The sequence below is a fragment of the Hyperolius riggenbachi genome, chromosome 6 (genome assembly GCF_040937935.1).
Source record: "Hyperolius riggenbachi isolate aHypRig1 chromosome 6, aHypRig1.pri, whole genome shotgun sequence".
Lineage (NCBI taxonomy): Eukaryota > Metazoa > Chordata > Amphibia > Anura > Hyperoliidae > Hyperolius > Hyperolius riggenbachi.
Genome location: NC_090651.1, coordinates 34081352 through 34107596, shown reverse-complemented (window position 1 = coordinate 34107596; position 26245 = coordinate 34081352). Strand labels below are relative to the sequence as shown.

Below are 26245 nucleotides of genomic sequence, written 5' to 3'. Positions count from 1 at the left end.
AAGTGCTGAAGGAACTAAAAATGAACAGAAAACAGGCCCTAAATTGAAGAAAAGTGGATGTCACAATATGTGGTGTTGATGTTGCTGTGTAATATTTAAAGCTATAGGTTTGCTATTCACCAGCAGTTGTGGATACAAGCTTGGCTTACAGGGCTGAAAAGATAATTTGCATATTCAGCAGTGGTGCATTGTGGGTAACCACAAATGTTCACTTATAGCTGAATTATTGCAAGTTTCCTTCTGTTTTAAGAAGGCAAATTTCATCAAACAAACATTCCAAACCGTAAAGTCAGACATTTCAAAACTAAATTTTTTTTTTTTATTATTTTTTTTTTTATTTTGGCTCATTTTAACAATATATTAACAAAATTTAACAGTAAAAAGAGTGTTTAGCCATTTCCTTTATGTAAAAAACAAAACAATCTCCCCCCTCCCCTCCGCATGCCAAAAAGTAACATCTACAATAACCGATAACAGATGTACACTGGAAAAGATTTACAAACTGGTAAAGTGCAGCGGTGAGCGGCTTGTTGCGCCCTCAGGAACGATGCTGTACATGCTGGTTGTGACTGGATAGAGAATGCCATGCAGGGGGTGTGCGGACTCCTCCTGCAAGGGTTTAATGGGGGAAAACAGGCCAACACCTCCTCCGTCTTCACAGTCTTCTCGTTCTATCAAACTGCTGGCACTGGGTCCCTTCCTAGAAAGACCAGAGGAAAATCAATCATGCAAACTACACAAATTAAGATGTGGTTGGAAAAACAAAACAAAACAGAATTTTGGATGGAACCTTTTGAATTAATTATGCAGGAGTTCAATTGTATTGAGAGGAGAGCTCATCAGAGGAGAAGGATGTCAGTCATAGCTACTTGTTTGTGAATTGCATCTTTTGATAATTTACCTACCTAATTACTTTACCGACCTAATTACCAAATGGTTTAGACCAGGTCTAAAAACAGGTCTAAAAAAAAATTTGGTAATAGTGAATTCCCCTTTGATGCAACTGACCAAACCATCAGAAGACTAAAAACCATCTGTAGACTAGTCTAAACGGTTTAGTGAATTGAGGCCATTGTCTGTTTTAAACGTGCTTGAATTAAACTGACCTGATCTAAAACCCTTTTTTGTCTGGGTTGTGTCATCTGGAGTACTACGATTCCTCATGCTTACAGTCTTTGTTATGTGCCATTATTTACATACAATCTGACCATCATCATATGGGTGCCTCCAACCCTCATCACTGCTTACCACACCTCCTATGGAGGTAGTTTTCCCACTGGTGAGTAGGTATGATCAATGAGATGCAAATATTTCAGGGTTTATGCAAATGTATGTAAATGTATATGCAAATATATGCAGTTTGAAATTGGACCAATCAATTTAAAACTAGGTGGGACTTGATTGGTCAATTTTCAAGCTACATATATTTGCATAAAATTTTTTTATAAAAACTTACAAGTATTTGCTGGTCATTGATCAACCCTACTGGTGAGGTGTTATCCACAGCCAGTAACGTTCTAGAAAAGCGATAATCCAGTTTAGGCAGGACCTGGAGTACCGAGTGGGGACGGAGTTTTCCCCGTAGGCGACATACGGTGGTTGCAGGTGCTGCAAACCATCTTTGTGAGTATAACTTCTCTTTTTCTATTTGAACTATTCCCGTATCCAACGATACTGCACCATTTGGCTCCTGGTCTTATCTTGTCACACAGGCTACCATGGTTACCCCACAGTGACCGCTCCCATCTCAAAATAGATCAGCAGGGCTGCCAGGGAACTGGTATTGTTTAAAAGGAAATATATATGTCAGCCTCCATATTTGTCTCACTTCAGTTGACCTTATAAACACACATATAGTGCTGTGATCTCACAGCCTCGTGCGCGTGTACAGGATGGGCGGCGATATTGTAATGAGGGAGCCGGATGGGGGCGGAGATTGCTGCAGATGAAGTCTGACATCTAGAAGGCAGAGAACAGCATCTACTAATTTTCAGATTCTCTGACCAACTGGCTCGGAGAGGAAAGAAGGGGGACCTGGCTTCAGGGGAGGGAGGGAGGGAGGGGGGATGTGTGTTGTGGGGGGGGGGGGGGGGGAAATACCGTGGACCTAGTGGTGAGTGGTATATGCAATCATTTATGGTTAAATATAAGGGTAAAAAATGGCTTCAGGATCTCTTTAAAGCTGAAAGGCCAGGAGGAGTTTACCTAAAACACCATATCTATGTACCTTGTTTTACCAGCACAGTCTTTACTGAAATCCTTTAACGTCACACACAGAGCTGGGAACTCAATGACCGTCTTTCCGTGAAGATTCTGCTGAAGGGATTGATCAGCATCCAGTGGTAAGTACCTGCCGGGCAAAACATTGCGTGTATTATACAGGAAACGATCAGAGAATCAGCACTTATTACAAAAACCAAACAAACCGCTATTAATGGAGCTATGTGTAAAACCCAGCAGCACTACGCTTTCCCACTGACCCTAAAAAAGGCTGCATATATTTTATATAGTGAACTAAAAAAAAATTTCAGCTCAAAGCCCGACTGCAAACACAGATTTAAAGAGACACTGAAGCTAACAAAAATATATGATATAATGAATTGGTTGTGTACTATGAATAATTACTAGAAGTTTAGCAGCAAAGAAAATATTCTCATATTTTTATTTTCAGGTATATAGTGTTTTTTCTAACATTGCATCATTCTATAATATGTGCAGATTACACAACACTCAGCATTCAACATGATTCTTTCAGAGCAGTCTGTGAACTAATGACCTCTCCTCTGGCAGAGAAAAAGAAAACAGTTCACTTACAGTTGAGATAATAAAAGTCAGATAACAGCCCTCTCCACGACTTTGAAAGTCGTAGAGATTAATGGCTTTTTTGCATAGAGATAACAACTGGAGTTTCTTAACTCTTCCTGTACTGGAAACAATTACACTGATGTATCTGATCTTAATGTTTTATTTCTTAGCTGTGCTACACATACAAATCATAATATCATAATTTTTTTTTCGCTTCAGTGTCTCTAAGTACAGCGGGTAAGCATGCTGCCCAAACGTCTTTGGCTTCTCCAGGCTAAGTGACAGGGGACAACAGAGCATTCTCTTGAGGCTTCCTTCTCTTTAGGTATCTTATTTTGTCCTTAAAGCGAAACCGTGACCAAGAATTGACCTTCATCCCAATCAGTAGCTGATACCCCCTTTAACATGAGAAATCTATTCCTTTTCACAAACGGATCATCAGGTATGGCTGATATTGTGGTGAAACCCCTCCCACAGGAAACTGTGAGGACCATGGTCCTGGCAGTTTCCTGTCTGCAATCCTCGTTGCATTGTGGGAAGTAGCTGTTTACAGCTGTTTCCAAATGCCAAAAAAGCAAGCAGCATCTCCTTCCACTGACATCACCTGCCAGCAGTAAAAATGTCACCATGTGATAAATGTCAGAATGTAAATCAGGGAGATGAAAGCTTTTGCAATGGGAAAACACTGACTGCTTCGTTTTTACAATTATGTATAAAACGTACTTTTTTTTTAAATTACGTTTTCACCGGAGTTCCTCTTTAAAGCTTTGGCTCGAGTACACTTTAATGGCAGGCTCTGTAGACAAGGCTGTTGCACATGCAGACACTGAACAACTGCATCCAGAAATTTGGGCGCGGGGTGAAGCAGCTAGTAGAATATTACCAAAAATGACCAAGCACCCAAATTTGATGGTTTTACAGATATTCTACCATCGCTCTACCTAACCACTGTCTCACACTAACCCTCCCCTGTACCCTCTAGCCTGGCTGTCCAGCTGATCTTTTTGGCTGCAGTAGTGTATATATCACAAACCTGAAACAAGCATGCAGCTAATCTAGTCAGACTTCAGTCAGAGCGTCTGATCTGCATGCTTGTTCAGGGTCTATGGTTAAAAGTATTACAGGCAAATGATCATCGGGAAAGCCAAGCAACAGGTATTGTTTAACCATAAATAGTTATGGCAGCCTCCTTATCCCTCTTGCTTCAGATGTCCTTTAAGGTGGACCTGAACTCTTGCACAGGACAGAAGGAAAACAGAGAAATGCACCCTGTATGTATTTAGAGAGTTTAGCCTGTCTGATCCCCCCCTCATATGTGACTAATCACATCTGTAATTTGATCTCTCAGTACTGTCAGCTCAGGAGTCTCCTCTGCCTCGGCAGAGCAGCTAATGTGTAAACAGGATGTTAACCCGATGTTTGCATCCATGAAAGCAGGAAGTAGACACTGCAGATTATTTGCAGGATTTGTATCAGCTGTAACTAAAGAAATGCTTTTCTTTAAAGAGACTCTGTAACAAAAAGTTGAGCCTTATTTCCTCTATCCAATAAGTTCCTATTACTGTTCTAATGTGTTCCGTCTTACTGCAGCCTTTCCTACTTGCACTCTCTCTGTAATAAGACACAGCCAAGCAGAGTACACAAAAAGGTAATACAACCAATATCCACGTTAATGGACAAAAACATGTTCAAACACAAGAGAAAAGCGTCCATATAACTATGAATCAATCCATAGCCAACTCCATAAATAATAATAATATATAATGTTTATTAAGGATACCAAAGGCAATAAAAACAAATAAAATCAATCAGCAAGGGTTCACATCGGGTGGGGTACAGTAACAACACTCTGAAATATATATATGATAAACGCAAGTCAAAATAGACACTAAGATAAAGATTGTTAGATTGTCCCTAGGGATATGCACACAATAAAGAGATGAAAACGGAGCCCTGTCCGACGAAGGACAGGGGTCCGGAACGCAGAGCCGTGCCAAAGCAGAGGCTGGAGAGGCTACAGCCTCAGGGCGATTGGCTGTCAGGGCGCAGGGAGGGGTTCCTGACTTCTCCTCCCTCCCTCTCTTCGTGCCCCCTCCTGTCACTGTGCCTCCCACCACCGTTCTCCCCGACAGAGCATGGAGCGCAGTGGGAGCAGCAATGATTACAGCAGAAACCTGACTCACCTCCTCCTGGATCCAAGCGAAGTTTGGTGTACCATCATCCTCTCTGCCTGTGCGCGATTCAGCCTACATGCATAGACAAGGAGCACCGGAGCCCATCTATCTCTTATGCTCTATACTTCCTGACTCTCAGAACAGGAAGTATATAGAGGCAGAGGAGACAGATGAGCTCCGGACTTCTATCGCTGGGAAGTGAGTGAAGCTGCTGCTTTGATCCTCTCTGCACACTCCTCCGTACTCTGCAGGGGGGAGGGGGGATGCAGGGGGGCTTGTATACTGCAGTGAATAACAGTATACAAGTGATCAGAGGCAACACCAACAAGTGCTTGTGCCATGCATTGAAAGTGTTTACTTATGGATTGGGGTTGCACAGGGATTTCAGTGTTCTAATCATCTGCTCAGAGTTTAAGGGGGGGGGGGGGGGACTAATATATAATTAGTTCTATATTATATATAATAATTATTACTATTTCTGTACATAGTGACAGATCTGCAGGTCCTGTGAGGGTCTATTGTGGGGTGCTACCTTATTCTGGGGCAGGTCTGGCTATTACTGGGGGGTGCTAGCTTATTCTGGGAGAATGTGTAGCTATAACTGGGAGGGGGGTACCTTATTCTGGAGGGGGTCTATCATTTACTGGGGGGGAAGCAGAAGGTCACCTTACTCTGGAAGCACATCCAGCTTTTAATGGGGGAAGGGAGGCTATCTCATTTTGGGGGTATGTCAGGCAATTGGGGGGTGGAAGGGAGATTGCTACATTATTCTGGGGGCATATCTGGCTATTACTTAGGTGGGGGTGGAAGCACAACTGGCTTTTACTGGTGGTGTGGTGTGGGGGCTAACCTTATTGTAGGGGCACATCTGGCTATTACTGGGGGGGGGGGGGGTTCTAGGGTTAGGGGATTCCTAACACTGTGGGCAAATGTGTTACCTGTACTGAGGTGGGAATTTTTTTTGGGGGGGGGGGGGGGCGCAACTTGGAATCTCTGCCTCTAGTACTAGAGAACCTTGTCCCGGCCCTGCCGGAACGCGTGAGATTGCGCACAGCTGTGGGTCCTCGGTTCTGGGGTCTCTCCCTGGGGTAAGTGCACAGTTCAGTCTGACCTTGTATACATATTTTTATGTACACAGATTTAGTGTCATTCAGATCCATCTGCTCACCATGCATTTGACTATTATTGTGTACAGCATGGTCTATGTCGGACAGGGCTCAGTTTTCATCTACTCTTTATTGTGTGCATATCCCTAGGGACAATCTAACACTCTTTATCTTAGTGTCTATTTTGACTTGCATTTATCATATATAAATTGCAGAGTGTTGTTACTGTACCCCACCCGATGTGAACCCTTGCTGATTGATTTTATTTGTTTTTATTGCTTTTGGTATCCTTAATAAACATTATATATTATTATTTATGGAGTTGGCTATGGATTGATTCATAGTTATATGGACGCTTTTCTCTTGTGTTTGAACTGTCTCTGTAATAAATCTTCTCTTCTTTCCTCTGTCCGGCTCAGGCTGGAATGTGTGGAATGTGCAGCACTGCTTGTCATTGGCAGAAGCTATACACACCCTCTCCAAGCTCTGCATGAGTCACACAGTGAGCTGTTCTCAGCCTATCACATGCTGGTCAGCAGCCATGTTTTTTGTTTGTAAACACTGCCTAAAGCTGGCAATTACAAGCCAGGATTGCAGCAGAGAGTGGCAGAAACAGCACAGAGGGGCAGAGAAGAACATAATGAATAGAATGGTATGCTTTTTATTGTAAGAATTTTAGAGTACAGATTCTCTTTAAAGGTTAGTATGATGTTGCTTATCTTTTAGAGCAGAGAGGAAGTTCTGAGTTCGGGTCCGCTTTCACACTAACCTACCCACTACTTACACCTAACACTAACCTTTCCCCATTTACAACTATCACTGCCGATGTCGGGATCGGCTACATAATAACTGCGTCCGAATGCGCCAAAGCACTACCCCCCCCTCTCATGTCTCTCTGCCACTATTGTGCTTGTGCTACATATAGCGCCTCCAGGGCACAGATTGTCCACTGGGCATCGCTGTGGCGCTATTAAAATTTCGCTCTATGGTCGTCGCCCAAATCTGCAGCTTTAGTTGCACACCAGTCTCATTATGCGGGTATCAGGGCGCTCGCTCATCCACCATTTTCTTTATCCTACCTCTTTGCACCTCCTTTCTCTTCAGCCACCATAAACACCTTCACATCTTCCGGAGATCTCACATATTCCTTCAGCCTGGAAGACAGAAACGTGCCCATCAGAGAAGCCGCTTACAGAGTCTCACCACTGAGGAGACACTCGCCGTGGGAGCAATTTAACCTAGAAACAGCACTGTTTATGACACAAGGTAGATATTCATAGCAGCAGCCCCCTAACCCAGGACAATGACCATGTTGCAGAACCCATTCACTAACATGATCAGGTCGGAAGGTCCACTGGCCCACAAAGTCAAGCATTGTATAGGCACCATTACTTTATTCAGAGAGGTTTATGCATACAGAAACAAAGCGGTAGCGAGACAAGAGGTGATTGGTTACCTTTGCCGAATGGTTGGGTCAGACTCCGTCGGATCAATGTATTTCTTCAGAATCTCGTTCAGCGTTCTGTTGTCTGGAACCCTTCCAAGCAAAGCAAACGCATCAGACAAAACAAAAATACTTTATGGGAAACATACATCCACTGGTGCCCAAACAAACATCTGGCAATCCTTCACTCCATACAACTATGCCGATAATGAAACCGCATAGATATGTCGCAATCTGATCATACGTAGTCGAGATATTTTCTGTCAGTTCTGATTCTCAGAATTGAAATGTGCAGGAATCAGAGATAACCCGCATGTTCCTTTCCCCAATCCTAGGGCCAGTCCACCTGGGCGATAGCAGGACTTTTACCCACAGGATGTTAAAGGGAACCTAAACTGAGAAGGATATGGATTTTTCCTATTAAAATAATACCAGTTGCCTGACTCTCCTGCTGATCCTGTGTCTCTAATACTTTCAGCCACAGCCCCTGAACAAGCATGCAGATCAGGTGCTCTGACTGAAGTCAGACTGGATTAGCTGCATGCTTGTTTCAGGTGTGTGATTCAGTCACTACTGCAGCCAAAGAGATCAGCAGGACTGCCAGGCAACTGGTATTGTTTAAAAGGAAACATCCAAATCCCTCTCAGTTAAGGTTACCTTTAAAAAAAAAAAAAAATCCCTCTGGGGGGTACTTACCTCGGGAGGGGGAAGCCTCGGGGGCCCCAATGAGGCTTCTCCCTCCCCTGTAGCTTCGGGGAATCCAGCACTGTCCCCCCCTCCCGACAACTGCAGATTTCTTTACCTCTCCACGATCCTGCGCAGGCGCACTAGCTGCTGTTCGTTTGGGTAAAGCGGAAATAGTCAGGCCTGATCATATCCCCTCTACTACGCAGGTGCAAATGACTCGCCTGTGTAGTAGAGTGGATCTGATCGGGTTCGGCTAATTCTGCCTTAACGCGAATGGAGAGCCGCTAGTGCGCCTGCGCAGGATTGCGGTAAGTAAATATTTCCCTCGCTGCGGTTCAGGTGGCTGCAGCACTGGATTGCCGGGACACCGCAGGATGGGGGAAGCCTCGTTAGGATCCAGAGGTAAGTATACCGCAGAGGGTTTTTCTTAAATTACAGATTCTCATTAAATCGCTGCCCAATTTATGTGAGCTGAAGTGTTTTAGCAGCAGAGAATGTACCAGGGGCATGCTGGGAAATTTCTCAGATCATTTCTGATATAATAAACTTCTCATGGTAAACAACTTTTCCTGGTCCCTTGGAGTTTACTATAACAAGATTATACTTTAAAGGGATACTGTAGGGAGGGGGGGGGTCGGGGGAAAATGAGTTGAAGTTACCTGGGGCTTCTAATGGTCCCCCACAGACATCCTGTGCCCACGCAGCCACTACCCAATGCTCCGGCCCCGCCTCTGGTTCACTTCTGGAATTTCAGACTTTAATGTCTGAAAACCACTGCGCCTGCGTTGCCGTCTCCTCACTCCCGCTGATGGCACCAGGAGTGTACTGCGCAGACCCAGTATGGGTATTGTGCGCTTCTGGTGACATCAGGGGAAGCGAGGACACGGCAACGCAGGAGCAGTGGTTTTCAGACTTTAAAGTCTGAAATTCCAGAATGAACCGGAGGCGGGCCGGAGCATTGGGGAGTGGCTGCGCGGGCACAGGATGTCTGCAGGGGACCATTAGAAGCCCCGGGTAAGTTCAACTCATTTTCCCCCGACCCCCTACAGTATCCCTTTAACTGAAAATAAAAATTTAAGACTATTCTTTGCTACTAATGTTCTATTCATTATCCGTACTACACATACAATTCATTGTATCATAGGTTTTTTTCACTTTAGGTTTGCTTTAAAGGTAAAATCCCGGCAGCCCCCCAAAAATGAAAAAATGTACTTACCCGGAGCTTCCTCCAGCCCCTAGCCACAGCTCTGCTCTCAGCCGCTGGCTCCCGGTCCCCTCCACTGCAGAGCCCGACCTCACCAGGCCGCCCTCTACTGCGCGAGAGCAGCTGTCAATCTCTCGCATGTGGTGTGGAATGTACTGCGCAGGCGTAGTAGTTCTGCATCTGCAGGGACCGGGAGCCAGCGGCTGATAACAGAGCTGCGGCGAGGGACATAGTGGCTGCTAGGGGCTGGAGGACGCCCCGGGTAAATAAATGTCATGTTTTTGGGCTGCCTGGACAAAGTCGGATGATGCAGTTTGCATAGGATATATGGATACCTTCTCTCTATGTATTCCGCTTGACAGTGAGGAAACAGAAGCTTCAAATGCCAGTAGAATCTCTGCTGTCTATAGAAAGACAAAAAAAAGAGAAGAATTAAAAAAAACAAAGTAATACCAGATAAATCATCCTTACATAACTTCAGCATAATGTCCTATCACAGACCCCCTAACCAGCCCATACTAGTCTGTTACCTATGGCCTCCTACAGACATTACACATCTGACACACACAGTGGATTGTGATCGCCCCCTGTTGTCTGCAGTCAGCCCTGCCTCAAGAAAAAGCAATTGGCTGTGTTGTTTTTAACATTTCCTTGCTAAAGAAACTGAGAATAGGTGCTGGACTGGCCAAGCATGTCTCCAGACCTAAACCCTACTGAGCATCTGTGGGATATCCTCAAACAGAAGGTGGAGGAGTGCAAAGTCTCTACCATTTACCAGCTTGATGATGTCATCATGGAGGAGTGGAAGAGGATTCCAGTGGCAACCGGTATAGCTCAACTGACCTTCATGCCCAAGAGTTAAAGAGAAACTCCGACCAAGAATTGAACTTTATCCCAATCAGTAGCTGATACCCCTTTTACATGAGAAATCTATTCCTTTTCACAAACAGACCATCAGGGGGCGCTGTATGACTTATTTATCGTACAGCGCTTATTTATTGTACAGCGCTGCGTAATATGTTGGCGCTATATAAATCTAATAAATAATAATAATAATAATAATAATAATAATAATAGACTGATATTGTGGTGAAACCCCTCCCACAAGAAACTCTGAGGACCGTGGTACTCTTGGCAGTTTCCTGTTTGTAAACCTTGTTTGCATTGTGGAAAATAGCTGTTTACAGCTGTTTCCAACTGCCAAAAAAGCATGCAGCAGCTACATCACCTGCCAACAGTAAAAATGTCACCATGTAATAAATGTCAGAATGTAAATCAGGGATTTAAAAGATTTTACAATGGGCAAACACTGACTAAATCATTTATACATAATTATTGTAAAAATGAAGCACTTTTTTTTTTATTACATTATTTTCATTGGAGTTCCTCTTTAACCTTCCTCGGGGTAAGCCGCGCAGGAGGCTTTCTCAGGCCCTGCTGGGCCGATTTGCATAATTTTGCTTTGCTAGCTGCGTGTGCACTCTGCGTGTGCACTCTGATCGCCGCCGCTCCGTGCCGATTACCCGCCGCTCCCTCCCCCCCCAGACCCCGTGCGCTGCCTGGCCAATCAGTGCCAGGCAGCGCTGAGGGGTGGATCGGGACTCCCGATGATGTCGGTGACCGAGGAAATCCCGTTCTTTGAACGGGATTTCCTGATCGAAGCGGGCGGGGGGATGCCGCTGCACAGTGGCCATCATGTAGCGAGCCCTGAGCTCGCTGCATGATTTAAAAAAATAAATAAATAAAAAAAAATTAAAAAAAGCTGCTGCGCTGCCCCCTGGCGGTTTTTAATAGACCGCCAGGAGGGTTAAGGTGGCCACACACGAGACAATAAATTATGCCAAAATTTCAAAGGATAGTGGTATGTGCGCTCCTCTAGAACCAATGCACAATTATACTTCATACTATTGAGATGGTACGCTACACTGTGGGTGGGTATCACCACCCTGTAAAACTAGAATGTACAAATAGTATTGCGCTCAACATCCAACAGTGTTTCTAATAGGGTACACAAGTGTCCAGATCAAGAACATAGGAAGCATACAGCATAAGAGTCCTTATGGATTACAGTATACTGGACTATTACTGTAATCCATAAGGACTCTTATGCTGTATGCTTCCTATGTTATTGATCTGGACACTCGTGTACCCGATTAGAAACACTGTTGGACGTTGAGCGCTATACTATTTGTACATTATAATAAAAGAATCCGATTTTATATCAATTCGATACAAATTTCCCCCCTCCCCCCAAAAAAAATCAAAAGTTTTTTTTTTTTTTTATTTGAGCAAGAAATCTGATCAGGTTTCCCATTTTTATTAGATAAAAGTTGATTGGGAATGGTTAATTTTTCTGATCAATTTTTATGGAAATTGAATGGTGTGATTGTCAATTTATTAATATACACACCCTAGCAAATTTCTCAGCGTTTCCAATCATTTTTATCATAATTGAGGAGAGATTGAACATAGGTGTGTGGTACATTGGTCAGATTTTTTTTAAATGTTACAATCAGTCAGAAAAATTGATTGCTATTTTTGAATTGAACAGATATTTAAAAAATTGTATGGTGTGCGGCCACCTTTAACCTCCTGGCCGTTACGGACGAGCTCAGCTCATCCAGTAACGCCGCAGTGCACTGCTCAGGCCCTGGTGGACCGATTTGCACAATTCTTTTTTTCAAACACACAGCTAGCACTTTGCTAGCTGCGTGTTTGTTGCAATCGGCGCTGATCCACCGCTACCTGCCGCAAAAGCGCCGCCCCCCCCCCCCCCCCGCGCGCAGACCCCTTGCGCAGCCTGGCCAATCACCGTCAGGCTGCGCTATTGGGTTGATCGGGACTCCCCCTGACGTCACAATGTCGATGTCGACGGGGGAAGCCCATACAGGAAATCCCTTTCAGAAGGGGAAAGCATGTAGCTAGCGCTAGGCTGGCTACATGTATTATTAAAAAAAAAAAAAAATTCTTCAAAAAAACCCTCCCGCGGCCGTGCGCCACAATAAATCAGAACGCCAGGGAGGTTAAAGGGAACCCGAGGTGGATTTTCTGTACTAAATGGGACACAGAGGCTTGTTAGTGAGACTGTTACATACCTCTGTGTCCTTCCATCTCTCCCCTGCGCCCCCCCAATTAGCAACAACGAGATTATCACTAGCTTTCACAGGAAGGGCCGTCCTTTGCTGGGGAGGGACTACTGTATACCGCCCCCTCCCACATCAGGAACGCCCCTTCCATGCCTCTGTACTTCCCCCTGACGCCTGCTCCCGAGACTCTGTTAGCAGAGCAAAGAGGCACTGTCGTTATCCACTACTCTCATGAATGTGCGGGACCTGGAAGTACTTTCGGGTCGCGACCATTTTGACTGAGGAATAAAGAAACTGTTTGTGGACCCCGTGGGCGGCAGGATCCAGTTAGAGCAGCGCTAACCAGAGCGATTGAATCAGCAAGGCATGCCGATTACAGTAATACATTTTTATTATTACTTTTGTAATCCTGAGTCAGATTCTCTTTTTTAAAGAGTAACTGTTAGCCCCCAAATTGAAATTTAAAACACTATTGCAATGTTTTATTTATTATATAAGTGAGCCAAAAAGCCAATGTAGAAGTTAAAAATCAATCTAATTTTGTTACTATCTAACCTTTTCCCCCAGCTCCGGACGCAAGCCGCATATCAGATACTGTAGCATGCAGAGCATGCCTATGTCTGGCCGACCCCCCTCTCCCCCCCAGGACCAGGTGCCAATATATTCTCCCCACCGCAGCTGACCGCTCTGACACGGAGAGAGAGCGGCAGCACTTCCAGAGCAGCACCGCAGAGCAGCCGCCGCTGAGTCACATGTGAGAGAATCACATGTGAGAGAGATGCACGGCGCTGGCTGCTCTGCGGTGCTGCTCTGGAAGTGCTGCCGCTCTCTCTCCGTGTCAGAGCGGTCAGCTGCGGTGGGGAGAATATATTGGCACCTGGTCCTGGGGGGGAGAGGGGGGTCGGCCAGACATAGGCATGCTCTGCATGCTACAGTATCTGATATGCGGCTTGCGTCCGGAGCTGGGGGAAAAAGGTTAGATAGTAACAAAATTAGATTGATTTTTAACTTCTACATTGGCTTTTTGGCTCACTTATATAATAAATAAAACATTGCAATAGTGTTTTAAATTTCAATTTGGGGGCTAACAGTTACTCTTTAAGGCAGTGCTGGAAAATAATGGCAAGCTCACAAAATATCAACACTTATGGCACAGTTTGGAAATACTTCACTTAAGGGTGTACTCACTTTTGTTACAATGGGTTTAGACATTAATGACTGTATTGAGTCAGCAAATGTACACTCTTGTACAAGCTGTACACTGACTACTTTACATTCTATCCAAGTGTCATATCCTCAGTGTTGTCCCATGAAAAAATATACAAATATTTACAAAAATGTGAACGTGTTCTCACTTTTGTGAGATATTGTATATAGCACCTCTAATACTTTTAACCGTAGACTCTGAACAAGCGTGCTGATCAGATGTCTCTGACTTGAAGTCTGACAAGACTAGCTGCATGCTTGTTTCAGGTGTGTGATTCAGACAATACTGCAGCCAAACAGATCAGCAGGGCTGCCAGGCAACTGCTATTGTTTAAAAGGAAATAAATATGGCAGCCTCCATATAACTCTCACTACAGTTGTCCTTTAAAAGTATAACTGAAGTGAGAGGGATCTGGTGGCTTACATATTGGTTTCCTTTTAAACAATACCAGTTGCCTGGCATCCTGCTGATCTCTTTGGCTGAATGACACACCTGAGACAAGCATGTGGCCAGAAGTGCTGTACTTCGTTACATAACCCCTGAGTTACTCTGTGTTGTATTTTTGCCTGAGGAAGCGGGCTAGAGACCCATGAAACGCGTTGCAATTGTTTTTGGAGAACAAATTAAAACTTGTTTAAACCATACATAGTGGTTGTGTTTCGTTTTGGGGAGCTAAGTCCACCCTTGCCCCCCAACTTTTATTTGACTTTATTGATCCATTTTAATCCTGCTGGCGCCTCTGTATCTACTACGATGTGGCTAATCTTGTCAGACTTCAGTCAGAAACATCTAATCTGCCGCATGCTTGTTCAGGGTTTATGGCTAAAAGCATTATGCCTGGCACACACAATGAGATTTTCTGGCAGATTTACCGCCAGATCAATTATTTCCAACATGTCCAATCTGATTTCCAATCGATTCTCTATAGAAGTAAACGGTAAATCAGATTGGAGATAAATCTGCCAGAAAATCTCATCGTGTGTACCAGGCATTAGAGGCTAACAGCAGGACAATGGCCAGGCTACTGGTATTTGTTTAAAAGGAAATAAATATGTCAGCCTCCATATCTCTCTCACTTCAGTTGTCCTTTAAGCATAACATTATGTAATTTTTTATTTACAAAGATCATGACTGGACTGAAATTGTACGCGTTAAAGAACTAGATCCCAAACGTTTGGTTGCTAAGTGGGTCTGATATAAAGTCACCACATCCCCACACTGGAGAATTATATAGACGTAGAGAAAGCGTATTTACTGGATGGAGACTTTATTTTCATCCCAGTTACAACTCGCTCTGAGGTAATGTTTCACGATACACGCCTGGACTCTTGGCTCTGGCCTAGTGACATTCTCCAACCCGCCTCTGAGTCACAAACGTGACTTGTCTCACTATATACTCAAAATGGCCCTTTTTTCTATTTTCCCAGACTGGCATTACCCAGGCTCGGCATAAACACCCAAAGTTTTATGCTGTGAACTTATATCTGGAAAATAATGACATTTTTTCTTGTGATGTCAGTCTAGGCCCAGCCTGAGTGACGCCCGTCACAGGCCGTCGTCTTGTGGCTCCGTGCCTGACAGGAAACACGCATCCACCACACACGGTTATGTCATCTATCTGCTCCACCGACATAATGGTTCTCATTTATGAGAGAATCGAAGGGAAAATTTCCCTCAGAAGCACTGGGGTCTCTCGTATCAACATGTTAGGAATTGGGGTAATTTACCCAACACTAACCAGTTGGACTTCAGGGCAGGTCCAGTTCTCAAACAAGAATATTCAATAAATACATAACAGTGTTATCACTCATCCTGGATCGATATATTTTGATGTTAGGGGTGTCGGTTCTAATCCTGCATCACCACAGACTGCGATTTTAATTAGCATCACTGCTGCATGCTGGTTTAAAGTGAGTGAAGTCAAAAGATCACCATGAAAACCAGACATTTTAAGTTGGCAGCCTCCACAATGCACCATTATTTAGAGCTATATAAACAAAGACTTCTACTGAAACAGGAAAAACGTGCCATACACAGCAGTTAGCTACCACTATGACATGAAGATTTAAAGTGCAACTTTCGGGTATAAAATCATTTCTTTATTTTTATCTGGTAAACAATTAATGAGGATGCTAACCAGGCAATCCTGGTGGGGGAAAGGGGGTGGGGGAATAGAAACTTGACCCTCCCGAGAACATGTCTGAACCAATAGAGAGAGTAGCAGGAGGGGAAGGCTCTTCCTGTTGGCTCTCTACTTTAGTCTGTCAAATGTTATCGCATGCTGATAGCTACTTTCCGACACATCAGAGGGGAGGAAGTAACATGTAACTGGGCATTACCGCCTGCTCTAATCTTTATGAATTGACATTTACTGGCACGTGTTGAGGTATTTCCAGCACAAGGCGGTCATTTACCTCACTGCTCGGTCTTTTCAGCTTGCCATGTGGTAATTGCCTTTATGAATTGACATTTTACAAAAGGTTTGGTATCATCAGCTGTTTTGTGTTTTACCGCATGCGGTTATTCTTCATGAATCGGAGCCATATACTGATCATAACATTAAAATGACCTGCCTACTGCCGTGTAGGTCAACCTTGTCTGACCAGTTGAGGCATGGCCTCCGCAAGACCTTAGAAGGTGTCCTGTGGTGTCTGGCAGGAGGATGTTAGCAGCAGATCCTATAAGCTCTGCAAGTTGTGAGGTGAGGCCTCCATGGATCAGACTTGTTTTTTCCGGTACATCACACTGGGACATTTTGAAGGCACAGAAAACATGATTCATCAGAGCAGGTCTCCTTCTTCCATTGCACCATGGTCTAGCTTCAACACCCATGTGCTCATTGTAATCACTCAGCTGTGGACAGGGGTCAGCATGGGCGCTCGTACTGCTCTGCGGCTACACAGCAAACACTCTTCTGACACAATAACCAACATTCGGCCGGGATCGCACTTGCCCTCTTTCCATGCATTTTTTGCAATGTAGGAACAAGATCACTGGAAGAGGGTAACTGATCCCTTCCTTAAAGAGGAACTCCAGTGAAAATAATGTAATAAAAAAGTGCTTCGTTTTTACAATAATGATGTATAAATGATTTAGTCAGTCAGTGTTTGCCCATTGTAAAATCTTTCCTCTCCCTGATTTACATTCTGACATTTATCACATTGTGACATTTTTACTGCTGGCAGGTGATGTCAGTGGAAGGAGATGCTGCTTGCTTTTTTGACAGTTGGCAACAGCTGTAAACAACTATTTCCTACAATGCAACAAGGTTCACTGCAAAAGAGCTTGTCAGAGCTTTTCTGCCCAACTTGGGTCGAATACAGTCCTGTTTTCTGAAGCACTTAAACAGCAAAGAAACAGTGAGACAGGTTGAGATACGGTTTTACTGCAGGAAAGCTCAAAAGGTTATTAGCTCTAATTTGTTTTATAGCTTAACCACTTAACGACCGCCTAACGCTGATAGGCGTCGGCAGGTCGAAGTGGTGTTTCCATGGGGCCATTCCATGTCAGTTCATGGAGGGTGTCTCCGATTGCGTCTCGCAGGCTAAATGTAAACACGCGCGGAAGAAATCCCCGGTGTTTACGTCGCACGGCGCTGCTGCTGCGCCGTAAAGGAGATCAGCGATCCCCGGCCCCTGATTGGCCGGGGATCACCGGCATCTGATAGGCTAATCGCCGTCCTGTGCCGTCCATGGGAAGGAGGCGAGGGAAAGAGAGGGAGGCTGGAAATCGCTGCGGAGGGGGGGGGGGGGGGGGAGTTTGATCGCCCTGACTGCAACACGATCTGTGCTGCGGGCTGGAGAGCCCACGCAGCACAGATCTGCAAAACATAGCCCGGTTCTTGAAGAGACACTGAAGCGAAAAAAAAGATGATGATATTATGATTTGTATGTGTAGTACAGCTAAGAAAAAAAACATTAAGATCAGATACATCAGTCTAATTGTTTCCAGTGCAGGAAGAGTTGAGAAACTCCAGTTATCTCTATGCAAAAAAGCTATTAAGCTCTCCGACCAACTGGAGAGGGCTGTTATCTGACTTTTATTATCTCAACTGTAATTGAACTGTTTACTTTTCCTCTAGCAGAGGAGAGTTTATTACTTCACAGACTGCTCTGAATGACTCATTTTGAATGCTGAGTGTTGTGTAATCTGGACATATTATAGAGTGATGCAATGTTAGAAAAAACACTATATACCTGAAAATAAAAATATGAGAATATTTTCTTTGCTGCTAATCTTCTAGTAATTATTCATAGTACACAACCAATTCATTATATCATATTTTTTTTCGCTTCAGTGTCTCTTTAAGTGGTTTGTAAACTGCAAATATGACAAAATGACGCAACTTGCAGCTGAACTCTAGTCCCTTACCTTTCATATCCCCACCTCTCCCTCTAGATTGTTAGCCTTTGGGCAGGGCCCTCCCTCCTTGTGTCTCCTACCTGTTCACGCACCTCCATTACTGTACACCCATCCTGTGGATCTGAGTGAACTCAACTTTGCCTAATCTCCATGCTCCCATCCAGTGACGGACTAAGGTTTTTCTGGTATTCCTGTATGGTCTTATTGCTGTATGTCACCCCTAAATATTGTCTGTAACCTCAAAGAGGAACTCCAGTGAAAATAATGTAATAAAAAAAGTGCTTCATTCTTACAATAATTATGTATAAATGATTTAGTCAGTGTTTGCCCATTGTAAATCATTTTAAATCCCTGATTTATATTCTAACATTTATCACATGGTGACATTTTTACTGCTGGCAAGCAGGGCTGTGGAGTCGGTACAAAAACCACCGACTCAGACTCCTCAGTTTAGGATTCCACCGACTCCTCTAATTTGCATATTACAATCTTGTTGATTGAAAGTATGAAACATGAAATTCGTCTCTTAACTGCCAACGCTTAGGAATTTTAAAAGACAACTGAAGTGAGAAGGATATGGAGACTGCCATATTTATTCCCTTTAGTCAGACTAAAACTAGTCCTAGGTAAGAGTACTTGTAAAGGGTACAGGCCGGAACAAAGAACATCTATCAGGCCATAGGCAATGTAACTGTGGGTACATGTAAGAGTGATGTGCAGGTAATCTGCAGGGGAATGAGGAGATTCTTCCTCTATTACACATTTTTCATGCACAATCTGAACCAGGTTTATGGGTGATAAACAACACCTTTGTGTTCAATGTGCACAGCATTCACAGTGGATCCCCTGCAACTCTGTGGAGAGTGCATATGTATAGTACTACTGTGCAACAAAGTAAACCTGAGACAGATGACATTAAAGTTTTCCCATTCAGGCTAATCAGTCCCTTGCTCTCCTCCTCCGCCACCAGGATCTTCTGCTAGGAGTTCAGGTACTTGAGCCAGTCTGGCGTAGTGCGCATGCAAACACTCCGCCGCCAGGAGCATACTACACCTGTGCAGCACTATTGCGCAGGTGCAGAACGCTCCTGGCTGTGGAAGCGGCATGCGGCCGGACTGCGCTGACTGGCTGAATTACCAGGACTCATAGCAGATGATCCAGGTGGTGGAGGAGGACAGCGAGGGACTGATTAGCCTGAAGGGGGCTGGAGGAAGCCCCAGGTATGTATAAAACTTTTCTTTTCATCCTTCTCCGGTACCAATTAATTCGTAGTCACCAAACCAAATTTTAACATATCAAATTATTTGATTTCATGAGCAAAGAGTGCATAAATTTGCATAAATCAGAATCAGCGCAGAATTATTTCCATCTCATTGACCATCTCTATTAGTGACACTGCTACACATCAGGCTTTATACTTACAGCATAGATGTTATTTAGTATCCATAAGAGATTCCTGTGTACACATCATATATACTGTACAGTCACAATCAGATATGTATATCTGACTATAAAAATACGGGGACTGCTTTATTGAAGCAGCACAAGTAACTAATTTTGATTGCTTTATTTCATTTTTGTGGACTAAGCACAGCTATTACTGTATGTATAAATTATTTATGATGACTATTATCTGAGAAATAGAACATTTTATTATATTTTCTATTTTAATTACAGTTTAAATTCATTAGGAGTTGGAGTCAGTGCATTTTTTTCCGACTCCAGGCACCCAAAATTGCTCCGACTCCACAGCCCTGCTGGCAAGTGATGCTGCTGCTGCTTGCTGTTTTAGCAGTTGGAAACAGCTGTAAACAGCTATTTCCCACAATGCAACAGGGTTCACAGACAGGAAACTGCCAAGAGTACGTACTCAGAATTTCTTTGTGGGAGGGGTTTCACCACAATATCAGCCATACAGCGTTCCCTGATGGTCTGTTTGTGAAAAGGAATAGATTTCTCATGTAAAAGGGGGTATCAGCTACTGATTGGGATAAAGTTCAATTCCTGGTCGGAGTTTCTCATTAACTTCCTTGGCGGTAATCCCGAGCTAGGGTCGGGGCGGAAAACCACAGCTAAGAGCGGTAATCCCAACCTCTGCTCGGGGTAGCCACCAGAGGCTGTGTGCAGAGCAATGCGCGCAGCAGGCGTTTCTACATACCTCCTGGGGGATCCTGATGTCGGCCGCCATTCTTCTTCCTCTCTTCCGGGGCTCTGCTTCCTGCTGGTGAGAACCCAATTACCCTCTAGAGTTGCAGCCCCACCCGGAGAACGGAGGCACAACTGCAGCGCTGGAGTCAGGGAGGTGAGTGATTGCTGGGCTGCTGCAGATCTCCCTGGCGGCATGATTTTTTTTCCAGGTTTTAGGGTCTGAAAGGGTGCAAAAAAATTGCACCGCTTTTAGACTCTAAAATCCGGAAAGAATCAGAACGCCAAGGGGGTTAACTAATGTACAGCGCTGCGTAACATGTTGGTGCTTTATAAATACAATAAATAAAAAATAAATGTTATAAAAAAGCTATATAACAAAATAAAAATTAAAAAAAAGATTTTTTTCTTTGCTACTAATTTTCTATTCATTATCTGTAATACACATACAATTCATAAATCATAAGGTCTTGTATGCTTCAGGTTTGCTTTAAAGTGTACCAGAGCTGACAATCATCAAAAGTTTTACAAATACCTGGAGCTTCCTCCAGCCCCATCCACAGAGATCGCTCCCACGACGCCGACCTCCGATGTCTGCAGCTTCGGTACCGGGTCCACTCCCTTACGTCAGTCGGGGCCAGTCTACGCAAGAGAAGTGCGCCCCTTTACGTACCTCTCCAGCAGCTGCTACGCAAACAGTACACTTCTGTTACGTCAGACTGGCTCCGACTGACAGAAGTGACGGGACCCGATACTGAAGCTGCGAGCAGCGGAGGACGGCGGCGTGGGAGCCATCCGAGCGGAGGGGGCTGGAGGAAGCCCCAGGTATGTATAAAACGTTTGCTTTTTATCAGCTCTGAGTCACGTTAAGCATGACATAATTCCCCATCTAGCAAAACACCATCAATAACAACCAAAAAAACAAAAGCAGAAAGAAGCAGTGTTAAGCGCTGGCCAACTGACAATGTGCAAGATATTATCTACGTCATTCTCACTACCAGAAAACAATGAGGGGCAGAAAGCACGGTCACCCCACCAGGGAAAGACTGCGTAACGCCATAAAAAGGAACATATGAAGTGAGGAGGAAAAATAGCACAAACACAAGTAACTAAAACGGAACAATCATCACAGAGGTGATCACAGTGTCAGGATTATCAGTCTTACATAACTGAGGAAATGTACTGCATGTGTATAGCCAGGGAAATCACTAGGCCATCTGATATGGGCCCAGGAACCTGGATTTTAAAGCTGACCTGAACTCAGAACTTCCTCTCTGCTCTAAAAGATATGCAACTGCATAATAGCCTTTAATGAAGTAGAAAGATCCGGGCACCAGTAGTGTTGCAATTCTACCTATCTATTTCATCCCCACCCGACAACACACAGCAGGGCCAGTCCGACAGCCTTTTTTTGCAAGCCCGAGCGTTGGACTTGCGAAACGGCTGTCGGACTGGCCCTGCTGTGTGTTGTCGGGTGGGGATAAAATAGATACCGGTAGGTAGAATTGCAACACTACTGGTGCCCGGATCTTTCTACTTCACTGAAGCTACAACTATTGCCGTTTTCTGGAGGCACAGCAGGTGTACCACTTAACCCTGCCTAGGCTGCCAGCTGCATCTAGTGCCGATCTTCAATCTCTTTATTTGCATAATAACCTTTAAAGTGGATCCGAGATGAAAAACTAACTATAACAAGTAACTTGTCTATATATCTTATCTAAAGTTTAGATAGTTTACACAGCATATCTAGCTGCAAACAGCTTGAAAAGTGTATGCTTATTTATTCCTGTGATACAAGGAGGGCAGCCATGTTCTGTTTGTCACATTGTCACAGGCTGAGGGCTGGAGATTCGATCAGCTTGCCTGTGTGTAAATTCAGTCCCCTCTCCTCCTCCCTCCTCCCCTCTGCCTCTGAGATCTCTGGCTAGCAACCTCCTCCTCCTCCTGCCCAGACTGAGCTCCCATAAGCCCTTGCTACAGTGCCAAGGCACACAAGGATCTGTGGGCGAGGCTTGTTCAGTTTATAGGGAATTAGAGTATTAAAACAAAACAAGTATTAGGCTTTAGGAATGCCCTATAAACTATATGAAAGGAACACAATTATGCAATGAGTAAAAGTTTATCTCGGATCTACTTTCAAGGAAACTATTTCTTTGTAAAAGCGGATAGAAATCCTGCAACAAATCTGCAGTGCGTCTACTTCCTGCTTCCATGGAAGCAGACATATTGTTAACATCCTGTGTTTACCCATTATGGTTTCTGCCTCCATTATACACGAACCAAACTAATAACGATATTTTAAGGCGCAGCGTGGTAATGATGGGGATCTATGTATCGGACTTTGGCACTTTGATCAAGACGATGACGCTACGTCCAACTAGATTTGGCAACAACGCCCCTAGCGGCGAGGCCAAATGCGCTCCAAGTAATATTTCAAGTATGTGGTGCAGAGGGGGGGCACTTTTGGTGATTAAAAGGGGCTGACCCAATGTCAGACAATATCGTACATAGTCTGACATAGAACTGGAAAGGGTTAAACCAGAATCCCTCCTTCGCTACCTGATATACTTTACGCTTACAGGAACGTCTGGGCTCCAAACCGCCCTCCATCTCCAACCTAAGGCGATTCAGCAGACGGTTATAAAATACCACGGAAACATCATAAACCCTGGCGAGTAGGAAGTCACCTCCGAAACACCCTATAAACCGCGGCCCGTTTTACAGAGCGCAGCGCCGCCGACTTCTAGGTTACGCTCTGCAATAACACAGGACGCCTTCTTACGTGTCCGCATTCCGATCGCCCTGGACAACCGACCCGCTCCGGCCAACCCCGCTAATCAGGAGTATATTGCTGCGACGTCCAGCACAAGCGGGCTTTGTCTGTCAATATGGAGGCAGCGGCAGTCGCACAGCGCAGGGCTGTCTGAATCAAAATACATCTTTTAACACTCGATCTGATGTTTTGATTCCAAGTCCGTTTCCCTGAATAAACACGGCTCGTACAAGAGGCCTGTGTGAGCCGACCGCTCGCGGGACGCAGGACGCGGGGAGGAATGTTGGCCTGAGATTCCATTGGAAAGTTGTAATGTTTGTTAAGCAATAATTTGGAACCTCCAAAAGCAGAAAATTCTCTCCCTGATTTCCATTCGGTTTCCGCCCTCTGGAATGAAGGAAAACACTGAAGAAACCCTTCAATGCCCTTTTTGAAGCTGGGGTTCACTGTTTTCTAAAATTATACCCCAGAAAATGAATTCAGTGTTTCGGGGACGCAGCTGCTGTCAGGTAGGCTCGCAGCAGTAAAATAGGCCTCCGTTTACCGGCCAATCAGAAGAGCAGAACACTGGTCCATGTCTTCCAGCACATCGGCAGCGAGCATGATTGAGTGGCAGCAGTTATTAGGCTTACCAAGGCAAATATTAGTGCAATATTGCTAGGCTAGAATGTGGTCTTCCGGAGCACAGCAGTTCCTGGTAAGAACATGACTCTGAAGTTCAGCTCCAGTAATAAAATCTAATCATACTTCTACATAACATGGAGGAAGTTTAAAAAAAAAATAATTTTTAACACTACATCCTTATCTAGAACTTTCGCACTTCCTGTGCAAACAGGAAGTGGATTCATCTAACATATACAATGAAGGGAATAAATAGAACCAATTTTTTTTCCTGTACAGTGGGGATGAGTTAAAGCGTAACTGAACACGTGACATGCTGAGCTACACATGGGTACATCAGAAGCATTTGGCCAAACAAGTTTACACTTAAAGAGTAACTGTCAGGGCCCGTTTCCACTAGAGCAAATCTGCATGCGTTTCCTGCATGCAGATTCGCATAGACAATACAAGTGAATCAAACTGTTTCCACTTGTCAGGATTTCTGAGCGCTTTTCTGTGCAAAAAAAAAAATAAAAAAAAATTCGGCATGGCAGAGCCATCAGAATTCGCATACCGCATACAATGCATTTAATAGGAAATTTGCATGCGGTTTTGATATGCAAATTTTCATGCAGATTCGCATAACATTTTGCATAGAAACAATGGAAAAGCACACAGGCACTGCCATGGTTAAAGTCACATACATAGTCATCCAGGCGAAATCGTATGCAAATTCACATGAAAATTTGCATACAACCGCATGCGAAATTCGCATCCGCATGCAAAATTTTTCTGCGGCGATTCCCACCGCCCAAGTGGAAACGGGCTCTAAGGCATAAAATACACAATAACTTCTCTGCTGCAGAGTGATATATTAGTAGAAAGGATGCTAATCAGGCATTTGAAAAGTTTAAAATCATCCTTACTTTTTTTCCATGTGGAGTTTCTCTCCCCATGCCCCCAGGCTCCAAGATCGTACGCAGAACAGAAGTGACAGGCGTGCTGGATCAGCCTGATTGGCTGATGCCTCTGTCACTCACTTCTCTCCTCTTTGATTGGCCGCATTGGTCTCCACTTCTCTCTGGTGGTCCAGCCGCTGTTAGAGCGCAGGGAGGGGGGCCAGAGGCTATCTCCTGTCACTGACCTCTGCACCCCTCCTCCAATGGCATATCCGCGCCCCCCTCCCCCTTCTGCTGCATTCTCTCTCTTTGCCGCACTGAACATTGGGGGAAGGACAAAGGCGGCGCACAGAGTCACTGAATAATAGTTCCAGGCGCTGCAGTATCCTCCTATACTCCCTGCACTACCGCCAGCGGTAGATAAGGGAACAGATGGTAGTATTAAGTATAGTATTCATCTACTTACATACGGTATCTGTTGGTTTTTTTTTTGGGGGGGGGGGGGGCATTTTATAGCTAATAGTTTCTCTTTAAAAGAGTTTGCCTTGGCAGCTGCTTAACTGACGGACATAATGATACATTGTGCAGATATTACAAATAAAGATGGTATAGGAGTGAAAGTAATGGAAATAAGGGTGAAAGAAGTGCTCAATAGTACCAATCTTACTGAGAACTTTACTATGGTTCCTTTTTTTTTTTTTGCAAGGGGTTAAAGAACATCATTACTATTATTTAGTATTTCTATAGTGGTGTACATAGTATCTATTGTATTGTCACTTATCTAATCCCTACTGTAGTCCTATGTATGTATTGTGTAGTGTATGTACTGTAGTCTAGGGCCAATTTTTAGGGGCAAGCCAATCAGCTTATTTGTATGTTTTTGGGGATGTGGGAGGAAACCGGAGTGCCTGGAAAAAACACCTGAAGTTAGAGGGATATGGAGGCTGCCATATTTATTATCTTTTTAAACAATACCAGTTGCCCGGCAGCCCTTCTGATCGCTTTGGCTGTAGTAGTATCTGGATCACACACCTGAAACAAGCATGCAGCTAATCTAGTCAGACTTGAGTAAGAGCACCTGATCTGCTGCATGCTTGTTCAGGGTCTATGGCTAAAAGTATAGAGGCAGAGGGTCAGCAGGAAGCATACATGGGAAAAAGGTGCTGGGGGTGAATTTGGGCGCCAGAAATAGCAGCTAGTAGAATACTGGTAAAATGACCATTATTCTACTATTGGACAGCGGCAATTCCAACAGCAAAACGTTGGTAAATTTTACGAACGCCTACGCCAAAATATTGGGTGCTGAAAAAGTTTGGATGATGTTAATAATGGCTATGATCATAAATTTGGATACCAGAGGCCGGGGCCGCCCTTTATACTATTTTCCGATCGTAGCCATCATTAACAAAATGGGTACCTATGGGCCACCAAAACTTCTGCAGTGTATTTAGCACAAAATTTGCATTGTTTAATGGGAAATAAATGTCAGCCTCCACATCCCTCTCACTTCAAGTGTGCTTTACAAATGGCGGGATTTAACTGTGGGAAACTGTGTAATCCAGCGAGACCACAGGTGAGATGTTCGACACCTTCCTAGCTCCAGTGACGGCACGTTTGTAACAGGCAGAGATGGGCCAATGAGATGCCAATAATTACACCTCGCATGTCAATCTATTCCAAACTGACAGGAAGTGCATTTGATTGGGCACAATTGCAAGATGCATCCCACTTGCATGCAGGCCACAATTCTTAC

At 44.3% G+C, this 26245-nt stretch overlaps 1 protein-coding gene across 1 annotated transcript in view; it reads right to left on the bottom strand.

The window, feature by feature from the left end:
* Nucleotides 1-305: 305 nt before the first annotated feature.
* ZNHIT6 (zinc finger HIT-type containing 6) overlaps nucleotides 306-26245 on the bottom strand; it is a 57722-nt gene continuing 31782 nt past the window's right edge. The window contains exons 6-10 of the mRNA XM_068242445.1: nucleotides 9756-9824; nucleotides 7542-7622; nucleotides 7165-7239; nucleotides 2228-2350; nucleotides 306-700 (exon numbers count right to left, since the gene is read on the bottom strand). Of these exons, the coding sequence (XP_068098546.1) occupies nucleotides 496-700; nucleotides 2228-2350; nucleotides 7165-7239; nucleotides 7542-7622; nucleotides 9756-9824 (553 nt within the window). The 3' untranslated portion in view covers nucleotides 306-495. The remainder of the gene's footprint in view (nucleotides 701-2227; nucleotides 2351-7164; nucleotides 7240-7541; nucleotides 7623-9755; nucleotides 9825-26245) is intronic.